This window comes from Danio rerio, chromosome 10, assembly GCF_049306965.1.
Source record: "Danio rerio strain Tuebingen ecotype United States chromosome 10, GRCz12tu, whole genome shotgun sequence".
Classification (NCBI taxonomy): Eukaryota; Metazoa; Chordata; class Actinopteri; order Cypriniformes; family Danionidae; genus Danio; species Danio rerio.
Window position 1 is genome coordinate 11,047,229 of NC_133185.1, and position 21,278 is coordinate 11,068,506.

General features: G+C 33.6%; 1 protein-coding gene across 5 annotated transcripts in view; it reads left to right on the forward strand.

Moving 5' to 3' along the window:
• sardh (sarcosine dehydrogenase) overlaps positions 1–21,278 on the forward strand; it is a 156,140-nt gene that overhangs the window by 2,549 nt on the left and 132,313 nt on the right. For all 5 annotated transcript variants that reach the window (XR_012385853.1, XM_073913683.1, XM_005155596.6 and 2 more), the window contains 5 exon segments: positions 127–453; positions 2,077–2,255; positions 4,904–5,083; positions 9,299–9,422; positions 10,524–10,624. Coding sequence is in view for 4 of the 5 variants with exons in the window: in XM_073913683.1 (XP_073769784.1) it covers positions 132–453; positions 2,077–2,255; positions 4,904–5,083; positions 9,299–9,422; positions 10,524–10,624 (906 nt within the window). In the remaining variant the exon portion in view is untranslated.

Here is a 21,278-nt window from a genome sequence, read left to right on the forward strand (position 1 = left end):
CTATATTGTCCCATATTGTGTGGAAAAAGTAGGAAATAAAAGAGGTCTCAGCCCAGAACCCTGATGTAATCCTTAACAGTTCATGAACACTGTTCGTTAAGATTATTTGTTTATGTGATGTTGCAGGAGCCATGGCCTTCTTAGGAACAGCAGCATGGAGGGCGATGGTGTGTCGGCAGCCCCTCTCGCCCCTCTGCCGTGCTACCACCCGCTGCTATAGCTCTCAGTCTACACACACCACAGAGAAGAGTGTCCCGTATGAGAAGACCCTCAAACATGAGGATGGCCTCAGTGGGCCTACCAAACCCCTTCCCAAGTCTGCAGATGTTGTGGTGATTGGAGGAGGAAGCCTGGGTTGCCAGACCCTCTACCACCTGTGTAAATTAGGCATGACCAATGTGGTTCTCCTGGAGAGGGACAGACTGACTGCTGGCACCACCTGGCACACAGCTGGTATTGCATAATGTTTACTTTGTTGACATCTGTATGTTAACTTCTGAATGATTCAATAATGTTGTTAACTTCTGTATGTTAACTTTAAATTTAAAAAAATATTAACTTAAAAAATATTTTTTTAAAAATTTCAATTTAATTCAGTTACCCTTTATTTGTATAGCGATTTTACAATGTAGATTGTGTCAAAGCAGCTTCACATAGAAGGTCATAGTAAACTGTAACAGTGTTGCTCAGTTTCCAAACACTGAAGAGCAAATCCATCGATGCGCCGAACCATGCAAACCAGTGGCGACAGCGGCGAGGAAAAAAAACTTCACCAATTGGCCAAAGTAAAGAATTAAAATCCTTGAGAGAAACCAGGCTTAGTTGGGCACGACCATTTCGCCTATGGCCAAACTTGTGCAGAGCTGCAGTCTAGGGGCTGGAGGCTGGTGAACGCTGGACCTCAGCGAAGACTTGTCTGTCCCTGGAGCGTCACAGGAATCAGTCTCATGTTCTCCACTCCTCCATGACCACCACAGCACCTGGTCAGGATAAGGCCTAGTCCAGGATTATGGAAACCTTGGGATCATCTCATCGCTGGTCTTGGATCAAATCAGTGGCGCTGCATTGTCTCTGGGTGGCTTCAGTATGAGTATCCCCAGGTGGAAAAGGAGAATAAAGAGAACAATTAGCGTAGCTGCTGTTCATAGTGTACATAAACGAGATGCAAAAACTTGCGTGAGGCACATTCATGTTTCATACCGCTAAGTGATGCACTGAGTGTATGCTTTACTAAAAAGATAGGTCTTTAATCTAGTTTTGAACTGCGAGAGTGTGTCTGAGCCTCAGACATTATCAGGAAGGCTGCTCCAGAGTTTAGGAGCCATAAATGAGAAGGCTCGACCTCCTTTACTCGACTTTGCTATTCAAGGTACTACCAGAAGCCCTGAGTTTTGAGATCTTAAAGAGCGGGTTGGATTGTAGCGAGACAGAAGGTTAGTTAGATAAACAGGAGCTAGACTATTTAAACCTTTATAGGTCAGAAGCAATATTTTAGAATCAATATGATACTTAACAGGCAGCCAGTATAAGGAGTATAAAATTGGGGTGAAATGATCATATTTTCTAGACCTGGCAAGAACTATGACAGCTGTATTTTAGCATACTTCGTAACTTAGCGATATTTCTCAGATGGAAGAAGGCAGTTTTTGTGACATAGAAATATGATTTTCAATATTTTTTATTAATATTTTTGAGTAACCTATCTGGTTACTATTTGAGTAACCTAACCTGGTTTCATTGTTTTTTTTTTTATTGCCAAATTTCCAGGCTCCTTCCTATGATTATTTTGTCTGGACAACTAAAAATATTTCAAGTCATTTTTCTCAGTTCCACACTCTAGGAACTTTAGGTCTTTTGCCTTTGCAGGGCAAAAGTGTAAGAGAAAATTGAATCTGGGTATTAAATCAATTTCATTTTTTACTTGTACAGCATTTACTCCATGAATAGGCTGACAGAACTGGTTGCTTAAAAGCCAAATCCATGGGTGTTGCAGTCTGTCAGATACAAATGAATTCTAGATAGTCTGTTCAACTTTGTTTTCTTTGTTTTGAATGAGATCTTTTTACCTCATCGCAGGACTTTTGTGGCAGTTAAGACCAAGTGATACTGAGGTAGAGCTGTTGGCTCACACTCGCAATGTGGTCAGCTCAGAGCTGGAGGAGGAGACGGGCCTTGAGACGGGCTGGATCCAAAATGGAGGCCTGTTCATTGCGTCCAACAAGCAGCGATTGGACGAGTACAAGCGACTCATGTCGGTAAGACACAAGTCCTAAAAACACACATACTTCAAAGATATATATACACAGGATTTTCATTAGCCTTCAAGTTGCTCAAACTCAAAAGCATATTGAAAATATACAAATGCGTCAGAAGTTTTTAGACTTGTATAAGGTGATTTTTTTTTTTATGCAGTCCAACAAAAGGTTTTAAAATTGCAATAAAATAATTTACGGTGCACCATTTGTATCTAAAACTTTTTTTTAAATTCATTTATTTCTTTATTTATTTTTATACTTAGTTTTCATTGATTTTTCAGGAACATATAACCAGTGGGAACAAACAAACAAACAAACAAAAAATGTGTATACATACATATATACACAAATATTCCACACATGTATATCTACATACAGTTAAATCATTAGCCCCCCTTTGAATTTTTTTATTTTTTTAATTCTTTTTTAAATATTTGCAAAATTGTTTAAAAGAGCAAGGAAATTTTCACAGTATGTCTGATAATATTTTTTCTTCTGGAGAAAGTCTTATTGTTTTATTTTGGCTAGATTAAAAGACGTTTTTAGTTTTTTAAACACCATTTTAAGGACAAAATTATAAGCCCCTTTAAGCTAATTTTTCCCCCCGATGTTTTACAGAACAAACTATCATTATTCAGTAGCTTGCCTAATTACCCTAACCTGCCTAGTTAACCTAATTAACCTAGTTAAGCCTTTAAATGTCACATTAAGCTTTATAGAAATGTCTTGAAAAATATCTCTCTATCTAAGTCAAACATTATTTACTGTCATCATGGCAAAGATAAAATAAATCAGTTATAAGAAACATTAAAAAGAAAATAGGGAAAAATAAACAGGGGGACTAATAATTTTGACTTCAACTGTACATGCATATATATAAATATTAAATTAACCTAACCAAGAAAAAAAAATAAAAATAAGTATAAAATAAAATATAATAAAAAGTTTACCAAACATATTCTAACCTCTAGAATTATGCAAATGTTCAATTACAGATAATTATATTGTCGTTGTGGAGAAAGCCAGCCATTTACTCTATTTCTTTTCAAAGATTTCTAATTGTAATCAAAGTGCATGTGTCATTTTTTCCATTTCCTCAAATTCTGCTATAAATTTGAAACATTCATCTTTAGTTGGTGGGTCTTCTTTATACCATTTCAGGTTTTGGCTTTTTTACCTTTTCCCCAAAATATCTTAAATAGGTATCTATCCTCCTTTTCAAGTTTAATAGAAATATCTTCTAGATAAAGTACTTCAAATGATCTGGGAATGAAGATCCAAAAATATCATTGATGGCGGAGTGCACAGTTTCCCAAAAATTGTTAATTCTTGAGCACTGCCAGAAAACATTTTATGATTTCTTTTTAAAGATGAAGTGATGTATTAGTTGATGTTTTTTTTTTCTCAACATATTTCTGTATAAATTGTTCATAGATTTATTCACACCCATAATTTAATGAAATCCACTTTGCCACCTATGTTAAATTACACTTTGAGGCCAAAATGAATGCTCAGGCCTGTAGGCAGCGTGGAAAAAGGGGTTGTTCTTTTTTCTCAAAAAGTGGACGTTTTTGCTGTTATACGCCTCAGTTATCATTTAACTATGAGATTTAAATGCTGCATTTTAGTGACATTTTAAGCAGTACTTTTGTTTTTTTTGCTGGATTAGCTAGTCAGATGTCATCATAACCACACTTTTTGATGTACTAAAAATATTTCCTAAAAATTTGCAGTAAAGAAAAATTAAAACAAGACTATTTTTTTAAATACAAATTTATTACATCATATATCATTAGGAAAAAATAGCATTCTGTTAAAATTTCAAAGTAATAAACCTGTAGCCTACTGTCATTTATTAGACAAAAAACAAACTGGCCAACACATTCAACGGTTCTCACTCACAGGTTGGCCATTTAAATAAAAAATAATAATTAAAACATAATAATAATAATAATAATAATAATAAAACAATAATAATGACTTCTTCAGTTCTTCAAATAAAACGACTGAAGTGAGCAAACAGCTTCAAAAACACAGATGTGACCTGATTAGCGTCGTTTGCTGTGAAGTGACATCTGACGGCTGAGGACTCCGCTTGCCATTAAAGCCTTCGTCAGACAGTTATTTAAAAAAATGATGGCAAACATAGGGAAAGGAAGGTCATGTACTGGACATGTCAATAAATATACAGGATGTCCTGGCTAATGAGGCCAGTTAGCCTAGAACCTCAAGGATAGGGACCGATTTTCCTCTGTTGGGAAGTAAGTTACGTTTTGTAGTCTTTTTGAACATAAGTTTAATATTTTGCGATAATGACGCTGCTGCCTGTCTTTTCTGCCTTTCTTGCTCTTTTTGACCCACAGCGTTACTCAGTATGGATGTTAGATAATGTTACATAAAATAATTAATCGAACCACCTGAACCCCCACTGGTTACGGGCATGATGCTGTTTGCATTAACTGCAAACAGACAAAATGATCAATAAAAATAAGATGAAAATTAATAAAATGTCTACAAGGATGCAAAAGGCATAGTAAATAAATACAGCTATTGACCGATCAGAATCAAGAGTTTCAAAGACTTGTGCATTAACCATAAATGATTTATGCCTGATTAAATGTATTCTAATGAGTTATTTTGCTTTTCAGCTGGGTAAAGTGTATGGCATTGAGTCACACGTCCTGTCGCCAGCTGAGACCAAAGACCTGTATCCTCTGATGAATGTCAAAGATCTTTATGGCACGCTCTATGTTCCTAAAGATGGCACCATGGACCCAGCGGGCACCTGCACCACCCTCTCCAGAGCAGCCACTGCACGCGGCGCCAGTGTATGTTTCCATAGCTTTCACTCTTGACACTGCAGGCAAATATGCTGCATTTTGTGCACATCAGTTTTGGCTTTTCTTTATTTTCAGAGTAATATAAAGAAAACATCCAGAATACTCTTTTAAAAGAGAGTTCACACAAAAAAAATAGTTCTGTCATCAAAAACATTTTTTTTTTCACTAAGAATTTTGGAAACCTTCAAACCTTCTAATTTTTTTGATCACCAGCCACTGTGGCTAGTAGTCTTTCAACATTACTGGTCACTCACCATTTTCACAAGCCACAATTTTTTTGTTTGAAAAATATATTTTATATGCATAAATTTGACTTTGGTTTAGATTGATTTAGATTTTGTGTTATGTTCAAATGCCTACTCATTCATTTACTTTTTTGTGTGTTGTGTATGAGCTTACTCAATGAGCATGAGCATGAGTTGTGGTTTCATGGTGTTACATTACAATTAGTTTTTATTTTAGACTTTTCAGGGCTCAACATTAGGGATTTGCCAATTTTTTCTCTTGCCACACCAAAAAAAAAAAAAAAAAACTAATTATTTCTTTGCTACAAATTTTAACAATAAAAATTTTAAACAAACAAAATATAGCTTTATATGTGCAAAAAACTTTCTTTAAAAAAAGACATTTTAAAAAGAGTTATTGTCATGTATCTAAAACTATGCACAGTAATCTGCCAGGTCCCAGATCACCAGTTCACTATCTGTAAATGGAGAACTCAAAAATAAGAATCTTATGGAACTTAACTAGACAGAAGAAGTCCTTGGGTCTGTTCTTTATACGTGGAATACTCATTTAGATTTATTTGGTTATTGACGATTTGACACGATCCAGGATCGTTTCGTTCTTCTAAAATCATCTGAGACTTGTTGTCATTGCAACAGTTCTGGTAGCTCAAACCTGCTTGGAAGCAGGTTCAATTCATATAAACCGGATTAGATCGGGTCAGTTCAAGCAAAGATAATACTAAAAGCATGTTCCGAATGCTTATATTTTTTCTTAAAGTAGTTATATACACTTGGGGAAATAGGAAATATATATTTTAACTATACATAGTTAAAGTAAAAAAAAAACAAAACAATAAACCTACGCAATCTGCACTCTAAAATAAAAGTACAAATTCTGCCGCATGGTGGTTCAAAGAGAAAATTTATTGATATGCACTTTTTATATACAAACGCGTACATACACAATATTCAACTTATTTAAAAAAAGGATAACAATTTATGCAATCATGCACGTGTTTTGACCGCTAATATACCAGTGATTTGATGCTTGGCAAAAGTTGCAAACACCTTTACCAATATCAAAATGCGTTTTTGATGCTAAGTTAATCTATACAGTTATTCCTTAAGCCGATTAAAAAAACTTAAGTAGGCCTATAGGCTACTATAACCGAAATTTTTTTTCTCTTAAAATAGAACTAAATACGTTGATATGCATTAAAATACATGATAAATACTCTTCTTGACACATGAAGTTGTAAAGCCTGCGGCTCACAACAAATGTGGAAAGTTCTTGCGTGTCATATTTAACAAACCGTTTACTGCTAATGTTTTGTAATTTTGCTCACATGGATAATTGAATATCAATCAGATGATGTCATTACGCTGCTGTGCCATCAGCTAATCATTGCATTGCTGATCATGATTTCGAGGATCGATAGATCTGTTTTTTATAACACACACAGCGATCTCATATCAGTTCATCCAGACATTTTAATCTGATTCACAAACTTGTTTGATAAACCAAATTAGCCAAAGATCAGTTATCAAGATGAACAGATCCAGGATCTGCCAAATCATCTTAGATCATTTAAGCAAGGTACGAAGAACAGACCCCTTCACTCACCCCAATGAATACAAGCAAGAATTCAAACAAATAACAGACAGTCTCCCTCATCATGACATGAACCCATATATACAGATGGATTGAAAACAAACAAAGGATTAACTGCAGCAATAGTTTTTAAAGATTATTTTTTTGTATGATTATGTTTTTGTTTTGTACTCCCTCAATATACATAGCAGAAGCTTATGCAATAAATATGGCTTTAGAACAAATGGAAAGGACACAGTACCGTAACTTCTTAATCTGCACAGATTCCAAATCCTGTCTTCAAGCACTTGAAGCTTCTAAGTGTGATCACCCTATAATTTTCATGATTGTAAAGAAAATGACAACACTGGAAACTAAGAAGTTCAACGTTATCTTTTGTTGGTTTCAGGCCATATGGGACTACCTGGAAATGAACTGGCAGATGAAGCAGCAAAACAGGCCTTGAAATTCAAATCCTTGAAAGTGACAGAATGTTTAATTTTACCTAAAGACTTGAAACCCACAATTAATTTGTACATAAACGAAACATGGCAAAGGGAATGGGACAACTGCATAAATAACAAATTACATGAAATTAACCAAAAAATAAATGAAAGACACTTAGCAAATTATGATTTTGAGACTTGGCATGATCAAACTGTCTATACTAGATGTCGAATTGGACATTCTATCTAGGTTGACTCATTTGTATTTACTCAATAACAAAGACCCACCTAAAAGTAATTACTGGCAGGCTGCGCTCTTACAATCAAAGATATGTTGTTGGAATGTGGAAGTTTGAATACCATTAGACAAAACTTTTTTATTAGAAGAGTACTTTGATGGACATTTTTATAAAGGTACCACCAGAAAGAATCTTAAATTATTTATCAAAACTGAAAAATCATATTTAACTTTAAATATATTTTTGTGTGAATTTTATGTAATGTAATATTTTTATATACAGTTAAAGTCAGAACTATTAGCCCCTCTGTTTATTTTTTCCCCCAATTTCTGTTTAACGGAGAGCAGATTTTTTCAACACATTTCTAAACATAATAGTTTTAATAACTCATTTCTAATAACTGATTTATTTTATCTTTGCCATGATGATGACCGTAAATAATATTTGACTAGATATTTTTCAAGACACTTCTATACAGATTAAAGTGACATTTAGATGCTTAACTATGTTAATTAGGTTAACTTGGCAGGTTAGGGTAATTAGGCAAGTTATTGTATAACGATGGTTTGTTCTGTAGACTATCGAAAAAAAATATAGCTTAAAGGGGCTAATAATTTTGTCTTTAAAATGGGTTTTAAAAAATTAAAAACTGCCTTTTTTCTTACCGAAATTAAACAAATAAGACTTTCTCCCGAAGAAAAAATATTATCAGACATACCTTGAAAATGTTCTTGCTCTGTTGAACATCATTTGGAAAATATATATAAAAAGAAAAAAAGAATTCAAAGGGGGGCTAATAATTCTGACTTCAACTGTATATCCACTTTGCCATGAAATAGCCATAAGTTGTTGATGTGGCAATAGATAAATATTAAATAAATAAATAAATAAATATACAAATGGAGAGTTAATCTCCAATTAAAGCAATGTTTTTGTAAAGGATGATAAATAAACAATATTTAAAAAAAACTTAACTCAAAAGAAAGCAGGTGAAAAACACACAGTACCTTGTGCAATGGAAGATGATAATCACGTTAAGTTAACTTTAGGCCCATTAATAATCTGTTCCTAGAATGCTGCTGCTTACACGAAAAAAAAAAAAAAAAAACAGCAGAAAGCAGCAGGACCATGGGTGCACGAACATAACTTTTTTTATCGAATGTATTTCAAAGAGAACCGATGGCATAAGTTGCATTTGCAGGCACGGTTGCTTTGCTTCAGCCGTGCGCGCAATACTAAAGCCCTCATCAGTGAGTGAAGAATGCCTGCATCTCACTGTGCATGTGATCATCCTTTCATTCGGTATTCACCTGCTTTTTCTTACTCGCGCAGTTATTTTGTCAGTCATTTTGCTTCTTGAGAACCACAATCTAAAAATTACTTTCAAACAGCATATAAAAATATATATATATATATATATATATATATATATATATATATATATATATATATATATATATATATATATATATATATATATATATATACTTAATGAAATCAATTAACTGTGGAAGTATGGAAGTATGGTGATCATTTTGTTTATCCTGTTTCACCTGCAGTCTTCAACTATTGGAGGAATGTGATTTAATGTATTGAAAGTCTTGTTTACATTTGAGTGTAAGAATTGTATATTGATACATGGATATTATTATTATTATTATTATTATTATTATTATTATTATTATTATTATTGATTACAGGTGATTGAGAACTGTCCAGTAACGGGTATCCAGGTGAAGGTTGATGATTTGGGTGTTAAGAGAGTGAAAGCGGTGCAAACTCCTCATGGCACCATCCGAACACCATGTGTGGTCAATTGTGCAGGTAAGGATGAGGCTGATTTCCCCAGCAGAGGGCAGTGTTTGATCATGAACGAAATTTAACCACATCATCTGTAGAAGCTTACATGCGTTCACAGCTGACATTCAGATCATTAATAAACAGCTAAAAGTTCACAACACATTAAAGGAAAAAATTGAAAATCATTTATTTACAAAATCACGGGTCAGAAAGCTGTATGAGTTTCTTCTGTTGAACACAAAATGTTATTTTGAAAGATGTTGGAAAAGGGTAACCACTGACTTCTATAGTATTTGTTTTTCTTTTGAACGTAAAGGCATAATGGTTTGTAACATTCTTAAAAATGTCATCTTTTGTGTTCAATAGAAAAGCAAAAGCATAAGGGTTTGGAATCACTTCAGCGAGAGTAATCATTTAGTATTTTTTATTACTATATTTTCAGTGAATATCACTTTAAAGACGTGAGACCATCCTGAAATGTATCGAAAATGCTAGTGTTTTATATATGCATGTACATTAATGTCTGTTTCTCTTGATTTATTTAGAATACGTTTGTTTGACCTTTATTGTATTGCTTAAAGGTCTCATTGCTTTTGAAATTTCTAATAAAAAACATTATAATTTAGAGCAGTTTAGTCATAATGACAAATGTTTTTATTTGTTGTAGTGGAAAATCATGGTTATTCCAGTAAATATTGATTTCTTAATTATTCTGAAGTTAAACATTTTGTGTTGTCTAAAAAATGGAAAACTTATCCGTAAACGTTGTTTTTTTTTGCTTTGAAATGTTACAAACGATAAGAGCTTTTATTTTGAAATGATTTTGTTTAGTTGACAACAGAATTACGAACCATTCTTATTATAAATCAGAGAATATCTTTCTTAGGTAATGTTTTCATGAACCATGATATAGTGAAATAAGCTTCTCCAAGATACTGAAATCACTTGAAATAAACTGTTGATGTGAAAGCATCCAAGTGCATATATTTTTTCAAATGGTCTCTAAATTAAATTATATTTAAAATTGATGTCAATCAAATTTAATCAGCTTTCTTGTTTATTATATTATTACACTATATTATACAGCATTTTACGTTGTTTACATTTGTGTCTGTGGTTTTTCAGGGGTTTGGGCCACTAAACTAGGTGAGATGGCAGGTGTTAATGTGCCATTGATTGCGATGCACCATGCTTATGTCGTCACAGAGCGAATTGAAGGAATTCAGGTGAGTTTTACAGTCTATGTGAACCGGAAGTTGGTGAGACTTTTATTTCAGCATGTTGATGTACTTCCAACTGAAACTTAATATTGAGTAGGGGTAAGGGCTGGGTCGATGGACTATGGCAACGTCTGTCGCCGATAGAGATCATGATGCACAGCTGTCATTACAATCCTCCACCCCGCCCCCATCTTAGCAGCAACCCGCTTGCAAAAAATACACACTTAGGCCCCGTCTACATTAATACGTGTTAGTTTTAAAATGGCATTATAGAACGAAAAATTATCCACATCCACACTAGCATTTCATCTAGCATTTCTGAGAAGCATTTCGTTCCACACTTTACTGCTGAAAACACACATCACTTGACCACACACACACACACAGGCATGTGCTGCAGCTCCAGCAGTCGGCGGGTGCTTTGAGCACAAAACCAAATAAAATACAGTAAAATAAAGTTTGGACAAAGACAAAATGGCCTATCAGGGAAAAAACAAAAAACAAAGGATTTAACCCAGGGGTGCCCAAGCTCAGTCCTGGAGGACCAGTGTCCTGCATATTTTAGTTTCAATCCCAATTAAACACACCTGAACCAGCCAATCAAGCTTTTTCTAGGTATACTAGAAACATCTAAGCAGGTGTGTTAAAGCAAGTTGGAGCTAAACTATGTAGGACATCGGCCCTCCTGGACTGAGTTTGGACACCCCTGATTTAACTCATTGCTCACATGTTTTAACCTGCTTTCTTTGGCCATATTTTATAATGTTTTTTTTTTTTTTTTTTTTGCTGTATTTAAAGAAATAATATTCATTCATCTTTCTTCAGCTTATTTCTTTTATTCATCAGGGGTCGCCACAGCAGAATTTAATTGTTTCTACATGTGTCTACCATGATTTAACATGCTGTTAACATGATTGAGCAATTCCTGTTAGCCAAGAAAGTTTAAAATAGCTTTAAAGCTTAAGGTTTGATGATTTTGAAGAAAATACAGCTAGCATGATTTAACACACCACTAGCATGTTTTACAACAATTTCTACATTGTCAATATTAGCATGCAGCTAGCTTGTTTCCAGCTAAATAACATAATTGCTAGCATTATTTAGCTATTGTTAGCATGTTCTTGCTTAATTATAACCGTGCTAACATGTTTTAGTATAACATCTTTCCTGTGTGATTTTAGCATGTGACTAACATAAATTAACAAATCATGTTCTTAGCATGTTTTACTGATTAAAAAAAACAACAACTGCAACAGTGCTTTAGTTGAATAAAATCCTTAACCTGCCAGAGTCCTGCGGAAAAAGTGATAGAAAGGTGGTAATTTCTGTGTAACTTTTCTTTATTTATTTATAATTTGGTTATGGGTAAAACAAATAATATGCAGGTAAAGTAGTTGAAACAGTGGTCTACAAAAAATTAATTAGTTATCAATTATTGTTTATAATTTATTGTTCATATTGTTCATAAATAATTAATTCACTATGACGACGATGCCATCGTCCATCCCAATGTTTTACATGGTTGACATCGCCCAACCCTAGTAGGGGTTCCCTAACAAATGAACAGTAAGAGGGGCGTGGTTAAGAATGTTGTGGCTGAAGTTGTCAAACTGACATCATCAGATAAGTACCGCCCCACCAAATGCAGAAGCAAATAGTCAGACTTTGATTAAATATTACCAAAACTTTATTTTTCAGTGGATTAACTTGCACAGATGAATTGCTCACCTAAAGAATAACAATGTGTGCTAGCAAATTAAGTATTGTATACTTTGATTTCACACTGACTTTAAATGTGACACCCTATCATAGTATTACACAAGGCAACCAACAAACACAAATCATGTCTACTTTGATGGTTGCTTGACTTGTGTTTGTGTGTTTGTGTGTGTGTGTGTGGAGGGTTGGAGATTTGATTTGCACTGGACATAATACATAAAATATCTTCACTGCATGATAGATATCCCTGAAATAAGCCTCCTGAGGAAATACACCTCTGTCCAAAACATTCTGAGGCAGTGTGAACAGCAAAAATATGAAAGATTTTTGCAGAAGGTGGTGAAAACGTCTTCACATGAATCATATTCAACAAACACTGTACGCACGATCCCTAACATTGAACACGCAAACAAAGAAAGAAAAACTCAAAAACACATTATTATGGGGAGAGATGCACTTAATATAAATGCAGGGACATGGTCATTTGGAAAAGGAGTGGAAATGGAGTCCAGCACCTATAATTGAGTGATTATTACTGATTAAGAAAACAAAATGGCCAATCAGGTGCAATGCTTTGTATGCAGTGTTTTAGTTTCAAACCCATTTTTTATTCGAGCAGCTACAGTTCAGTTTAATCAGGTGATTAATGTGATGCAATAGCCTTGAACTGTAATTAATTTAACTTTCAATTTAGTGCAAATGTGTTTTAATGTCTTGCCACGTTCTTTAGCCATTTTATATCACCTTCTTTAGCTGTAATTAAACATATATATATATATATATATATATATATATATATATATATATATATATATATATATATATATATATATATATATATATATATATAAATAAATAAATAAATAAATATATGTATGTATGTATATATATATATATATATATATATATATATATATATATATATATATATATATATATATATATGTATATTCGTTCATTCATTTTCCTTTGGCTTTGTCCCTGTATTCATCAGCGGTCACCACAGCGGAATGAACCGCCAACTTTTTGTCTTACACAGCAGATGCCCTTTCAGCTCTAACCCAATACTGAGAAACATCCATATACACTCTTTCATACACATACACTACAGCCAATTTATTTTATTTAATGTAGTTTATTCCTATAGTGCATGTCTTTTGACTGTGGGGGAAACCAGAGCATCCAGAGGAAACCCACAAAAACATGGGAAGAACATGCAAACTCCACACAAAAAGGACCCAGCCGAAACTCGAACCAGCGACCTTCTTGCTGTGAGGTGGCAGTGCTAACAACTGAGCCACTGTGTTGCCAAAATAAAATGAAATAAACTAAAATAAAGTTAGGACAAAGGCAAAATGGCCTATCAGAGGAAAAAAATGTTGCTAGCATGATATTACCCAGGGGTGGCCAAACTCAGTCCTGGAGGACTAGTGTCCTGCATATTTTAGTTTCAATCCCTATTAAACCCACCTGAACCAGCTAATCAATCTCTTTCTAGGTATACTAGAAACGTCTAAGTAGGTGTGTTGAAGCAAGTTGGAGCTAAACTATGCAGGACACCGTTTTATGTAATTTTTTAGCTATAATTAAACAGTATTCATTCATTCTTTTTCCTTCAGTTTAGTCCTTTTATTCATCAAAATTACAAGTTTCAGAATTTAATTGTTTCTGCATGTGTCTACTATGATTTAACATGCTGCTAACATGACTGAGCAATTCCTGTTACCCAAGAAAGTTTAAAATAGCTTTAAAGCTTAAAGTTTGATGATTTTGAAGAAAATACAGCTAGCATGATTTAACACACCACTAGCATGTTTTACAACAATTTCTACATTGTCAATATTAGCATGCCGCTAGCATGTTTCCAGCTAACTAACATAATTGCTAGCATTATTTAGCTATTGTCAGCATGTTCTTGCTTGATTATAACCGTGCTAACATGTTTTAGTATAACATCTTTCCTGTGTGATTTTAGCATGTGACTAGCATAAATTAACAAATCATGTTCTTAGCATGTTTTACTGATTAAAAAGAAACAACAACTGCAACAGTGCTTTAGTAGAATAAAATCCGTTTCATTTATAAAACACCTGCAGCCCAGTTAACCAAGTGATTAATGTGCTGCAATTGCACTGGACCATAATTAACTAATTAGCATTCTGATTAGTACAAAAGTTTGTCCTGTGTTTTCAAAGGTTTTCCATTAACTTAATCTAAATTTAGTTGTGAAGCTTTTTTTTTTTTTTTTTTTTTTTTGCTTTTTGTGTAAACAGCTGTTAAAAAAAATAAATAAAAAATAAATATATATATATATATATATATATATATATATATATATATATATATATATATATATGGTCAGATGGTCGCCTACTGAAGCTAAGCAGGGGTGCGCCCAGTCAGGACCTGGATGGGAAAGCTAGGGTGCTGCCGGAAGTGATGTTAGTGTGGCCCAACCTGCGTTCTGTGTGATCCACCAGTATAGTGAAGGGGACTTTTTACTGCTCAGTGAGCGCTGTCTTTCGGATGAGACGTTAAACCGAGGTCTCTCTGTGGTCATTAAAAATCCCAGGATGTCCTTTGAAAAAGAGTAGGGGTTTCACCCCTTTATCGTGGCCAAATTTGCCCATTGGCCTCTGTTCATCATTGCCTCCTAACCATCCCCAAATCATATTTGGCTTCATCACTTTGTCTCCTTATCACCAATCAGCTGGTGTGTGGTGTGCAGTCTGGTGCAAAATGGCTGCCGTCGCGTCACCCAGGTGGATGCTGCACCCTGGTGATGGATGAGGAGATTCCACCCATTGTGTAAAGAGCTTTGAATGCCCAGAAAAGCGGTACAGAAATGTAAGGAAATATATATATATTAGCGCTGTCAAAATTAACGTGTTAACGCATGCGATTAATTTGAAATAATTAACGCGTAAAAAAAAAATTAACACATTTTTTTTGTTCCTGTCGGCCCATAAAACACTTAGCAAACCGTCATGTTTTTCTGCCTGAGTGATTGACGGTGCTGCGAGCTGTCACGCTCTGAAAGTGAGATGTTTCTTTTCCGGACAAAGCAGCCGTGTGACATAATCTGCAGCCCATTGGTTCTTTTCTTTATTGACATTGGGCTGACCCAATCACAAACTTCCATGTTGGCCTCTGTGTAACATTGGTGTGTATTCGTCAAAATAGCAGAGAGTCCCGCCTGTTTCTTACGCGCCGGTCCGCGCCGTGGGAGAGGAGGCTTTTGCGTCTGTCTGCACTCTGCAGCGGGGCACAGATCAATATATTCCTGTCTATTCTATCTAGTTACCGATCTGTCCATATAAATATACTTTTGTTTAACTTTTAATCTGCACCACGGCCGTGGCAAATTCCTATGCTGTTTCCTTAACCTGCAAGTCTTTATTTTACAAATGATAAAGAATGTCCGCTTCTCAAGCTCTATGAGGGTTTCAGTCATGTATTTTAAGATGCACTCGGTCAGAAGACAAGCGAATGAGATATCATGACATTGTGTTTTTGATCGTCAGCATAATGTAGGCTTATAGTGACAATAATATTTATACAATATTGATATTATAATGATATTTATACATGACCAAACTAGTGTGCAACTTAAGCAACTTTTTTTTTACATTTAGTTTTATAGTTCTGCCCAAAAAAATATTTGTTGCATTTTTTAATTGTTTATGTTCATTTGATTGACAATGTAAAAGCTGTTTGCTGCGTTTGATGCTTCATTGTTGAGTTAAACATTTTTCTAGGGTCTCTAATGCATTGCTTTTATTATTTATCTTTATTTTATTAATCAACATTAACTGTATGCGTTAGTAGGCAGTTTTTGTTATGTTCATTATTTATTAGGCTCCCTTAAAACACACAGGCACCCACATTTCCAGTGTGGATTATTATTTTATTTTAATAATAAATAAATAAAAAAGTAGTTTTTTTTTTAATTTGTCAACTCTGGTTATTTCCTATATATGGCTTTTGTGCTTTTATAGAATGGGAGTTGGTAAACCTATTCAAGGGCATGCACAGATTTTCTATACTTTATTATTATTATTATTATTATTATAATTTTCCATATCTGCAATTCCTGTATTTTGGCATTTTTTTGCAGTCCACTTAGAATCCAACATGGAAATCAATGTTTTCTTTATTGGCATTGATTGTTTTGAAATTCAAATGGCTTTAACATGCCTGTGTTTTTATTTCTGTAATAAATATAACTGTCAAGCAGGATCTTGATGGTTTATTGTGGATATGTTGTTTACATGAAGAAATCTGTGTTACAAGTTAAACAAAAATTCTAATAATAAATTTTATTTTAAATTTAAACAGTATTTGTCTTGCGTTTACATTAATTTTACACTCGAATAGCCAAAATGACAAGTTTCAGTCTTTTAAATGTGATTAATCGCGATTAATTTTTTTTTAAAAGTGCGATTAATTAGTTCGTTTTTTTTAATCGATTGACAGCACTAATATATATATATATATATATATATATATATATATATATATATATATATATATATATATATATATATATATATATATATATATATATATATATATATATATATATAGTTGAAGTTAGTTATTAGCCCCTCTATGATTTTTTTTCTTTTTAAAATATTTTCTAAATGATGTTTATCAGAGCAATGAAATTTTCACAGTATGTCTGATATGATTTTTTCTTCTAGAGAAATTTTATTTGTTTTATTTCTGCTTGAATAAAAGCAGTTTTTAGTTTTTAAAAGCCATTTCAAGGTCAAAATTATTAGCCCCTTTAGGTTATATTTTATTTTGAAAGTCTACAGAATAAACCATTGTTATACAATAACTTGCCTAATTACCCTAACCTGCCTAGTTCACCTAATTAACCTACAGTAGTTAAGCCTTTAAATGTGACTTCAAGCAAGAGCTATTCAATTGCCGGCCCTTGGTCCCCAAGGCAATTTGTTCTGGCCCTCTGTGTGTGACCAAGACATCAAAAATAAATTTATTTAAAGCAAATTTAGTCGAAAAACGGTCGCTATAGTTATAAAGTGATTTGTGTCTATTTAATACAGCACATGCTGCAGTTGAAGGCTACGCAGAGAGTGAGTCATCTGACATTAAATGAGTGGCACGAGCAGCCGAAAACATTTAGATATGTTTGTAGAAAAGGCCTTTTGTACAATGCACTGATATCGTTAATAGGGGTACAATGATTAGGCGATTTCACTATTAACCCCACTTTTAATCATTAAAGGCTTTTCAACGCTGCATTTCTGTTGCACAGAAAAAAAAGCTGCTGACACTAAACAAAATTATGCCAATACGCATGCATATTGGATTTACTATAGCAGCAAGCCGTTGACATGTTGCATCTTTTCCGCACGCTAGTACATTGTTTCCAATGGAGACGTGCACATATTGGGAGCGATGCGTGCACGGCTGGGAAGCGGACCGACGCATACGCACACTCCAGGAGCATCCAGTAGAAATTAGTGGTGAGAGTTGTGTGTGACTTTTAGAGAAATGTAAAGAAAATATATTAGACGAATTATTACAAATTTTTAAAATGATTATGTATGTATGAACGCAGATAATAACAACACTTCATTTAAATTCTTAGCTAAATATATAGCTTAACTTTAGACATACTATTTTTTATTTATTGCTATTTGTATTTATTTATTTATTGTTCTGTCATTTATTGTCATTGCAAAATTATCTCTGATGTTTAAATCAAAAACCATTTCATTTATTTTTAAGTCCAAAGAAAGAATTGGACTATTGTTTGTTTTTTATTAATATTTTCAGCTGTATGTGGTTACCGAGCAGCAATAAACAACACTTTCAAATTTAAGCAGTTTTCTTTTTATTTTCTAAACTAGTAGTGTCTTGAATTTAATAAATGGTTAAACATAATAATGGTGATAACAGTGAAATATTTTTTTTCAGACTATAATCGTTTAACCAAAATCTAAAAAATCTCTCCGTTAAACAGAAATTGATTAAATAAAAATAAAATAAATAAACAGGGGCTAATATTTCAGGGGGGCTAATAATTCTGACTTTAACTTATTATTTTTCGTTTTATATATTTATTTCATTTTTTTTCTAAACGTTAAGTATGATATTTGACATGAAAATAGCATTGTATGACATTAACATCCACAAATATATATATATATATATAAAAAAGATTAAGCTTCTAGTTTTTTTGTGCTCTATAATAATGCTGCATTAATAAAATGTTTTGCACATCAATATGCATTTTCAACCTTAACAGTGTCAATGAGAGATTAAATGGTACTATTTTTAAATGCGCTACCAAGGAAACCAAAGAAAATTGACGTGAAAATCAGGCTTCAGTTGTCGTGGTGTAAAAATTTTACACAGATCAGTTTTACTCTAATGTTTCCAGCAGTTTAGTGGTCATAGCGTTACGTCTATATACTTTAATAAAAATAATAGTTAAAAATTGTTTTGTATAAGTTGAAATTGTGGCTTTAGATCTTCTCAGGTACTTGCATGTTTAATTAAATTATTCATGTTTTACTAATATATTTTTTATTATTAATATTTAAATGGAGGGTTTTAGAACAGTAAATATTGTACGTGTTTTTACAGTCATTAGAATTTGTCAAATAGCTTATGAAGTGCAGTTTAATGTTTACCTACTAACAAAACCATAATAATAAAAGTTTAAATATAATTATTGTATTACATAATTCGATAGAAATGTTTATAAAAATAAAGAGGCTTGGTCAGAATGTTTAAAGCAGTTAGAGGTTTTCAGTTTAAAGGAACAAAAATGGGCTCGTTTTACAAGTCACTTAGAATCAAACTGTTGAGTTACACCGTATTTGAATTAATTCAGCCAATCTCCTTTAGCTTAGCTTAGAATAAATCATTGAATCGCATTAAACCATTTGCATCTCACTAGAAAAAAAAAGTTTGCATAATTTTCCTATATAAAGCTTGACTGTAGGAACTCAAGCTTTTAAATAGGAAAATTATTATGACTCAGGTAATTTTGTTAGCCAGATGCTAATGGTCTAATCTGATTCAGTGATGTATGCTCATAGATATTAACACTAGATGTCGCATAGGGGCCCTGAGCATGCGTTAATAGCGCGGTCACATTTGTACAGGGCTCTCAGTACAAATGTCATTCAACTGCACTAGTCAAGACAGTGTGCCAATGTGAAGATGCTGGTCTTTAGTGCTGTGTACGGGTGTAGTAACAAGCAAATAAAGAAAACAAAGCACAAAGGTATCACATTTCATAGGTAAGATTTAGTTTTTTACTTTTTTATATGTTATGAACTTTTGTGCTTAACAAGTAATGTTCTTGATGATAAAATAATACAGTCTCTTACTCCATTCACCATAAGGCAAAGGAGCACCTACTCGCACTCAATTCCAGTGCTATATTAGTTTTGTTGAATAATATTTTCAAACAATGCTATCACTCCTTTCGTCAAAATGAGAAGTGAAAGCAGGAGAGGGGGTGTGTTTCAGGACTCGGATTAGATCAGATTAAACAGGGAGGGAGGATAGTACATTTCCATGCACACAAGCACATGCTCTTTGTTGGCAAGGCCCATGCAGTCACATCCATCAATGTGGAAAAGTGATGTAAAATTATAATTTTCGTAATTAAAAATATATATATATTTGCATAATGACAACCAGGAAAACTCAAGATCATAGATATATGTGTATATCTGGCTTTAGACAGTCTTCCACTGAAACTTGGTCCCGCATTAATTTCAAAGGAGTGCTACTCTGTACTAAAATGGTGGCTCTGTTGACTCATTCCTTCTAATATACAACAACAGGATATAGGTGACATCTACAGTATATGTCTATGATATATGCTAAGCTAAAAGTGCTTCTGCCAGACTCCGATATAGGCTAAATGGATACAAAAATGGTAAAACTCAACTAAAAGACTTTTTTAAATGATCTTGTTTAAAAAAAGTAGATTGTTCATTTTAAATGGCTTGAAGTGTAAAGTACTGTTTAAGCAAAAAGTTTGAAGGTAATACTCACTATAAGCTCTGGATTAGTAGATAAATAGGTTACAAGAGAGTTGCTTACATTTAACATGTTGCTAGCCTATTCATAACACACATTAGCAAATTGGAAACATGTTTTAATGTGACTTGTGTTGAGACCATGATTTTGCACACTGTTAGCATGAATTCAATAATTTGAAAAGAGTTTAGCATGAATTTGCACATTCTTGGAATGTGTAAAGGATTGCTACTTGAACTAGCACAATTGTACATAATATATCACATTGCTAGCATGTTTCTAATACGAGTTGGCTAATTGTTAGCATGTTTTAAAATGTGCTGCTGTGTTGCTACAATTAGCACAGCTCTTACATGAATTAGGTCATTGCTAGCAGAGCTGAGTAGACTACTTATAAAATGTAATTAGCTAATGATTTAAAAATGCATGATGAATGGATGGATGGATAGATACATAGACAAACAGGTGGATTGGAAATATTTGACCAAATAGCCACAGACAGATAGAAGAAGAATATGTTTTAACCAATAGTTTAAACAGCATATCAGTATTTTGGTTCTCAAGCCAGCATCAATAAATAATTTAGTCATTCATTTTCTTTCAGCTTAGAATGAATCACCAACTTATCTAGCAAATGTTTATACGCAGCGGATGGCCTTCTAGCTGCAACCCAGTACTGGGAAACACCCACACATTCCCATTCACACGCATACACTACGGACAATTTAGCCTACCCAATTCAACTATACCACATGTCTTTGGACTTGTGGGGGAAACCGGACCACCCAGAGGAAACTCACGCGAACACAGAGAGAACATGCAAACTCCATACACAAATGCCAACTGACTCAGACGAGGCTCGAACCAGCGACCTTCTTGCTGTGAAGCTACAGCGCTATCCATTGCG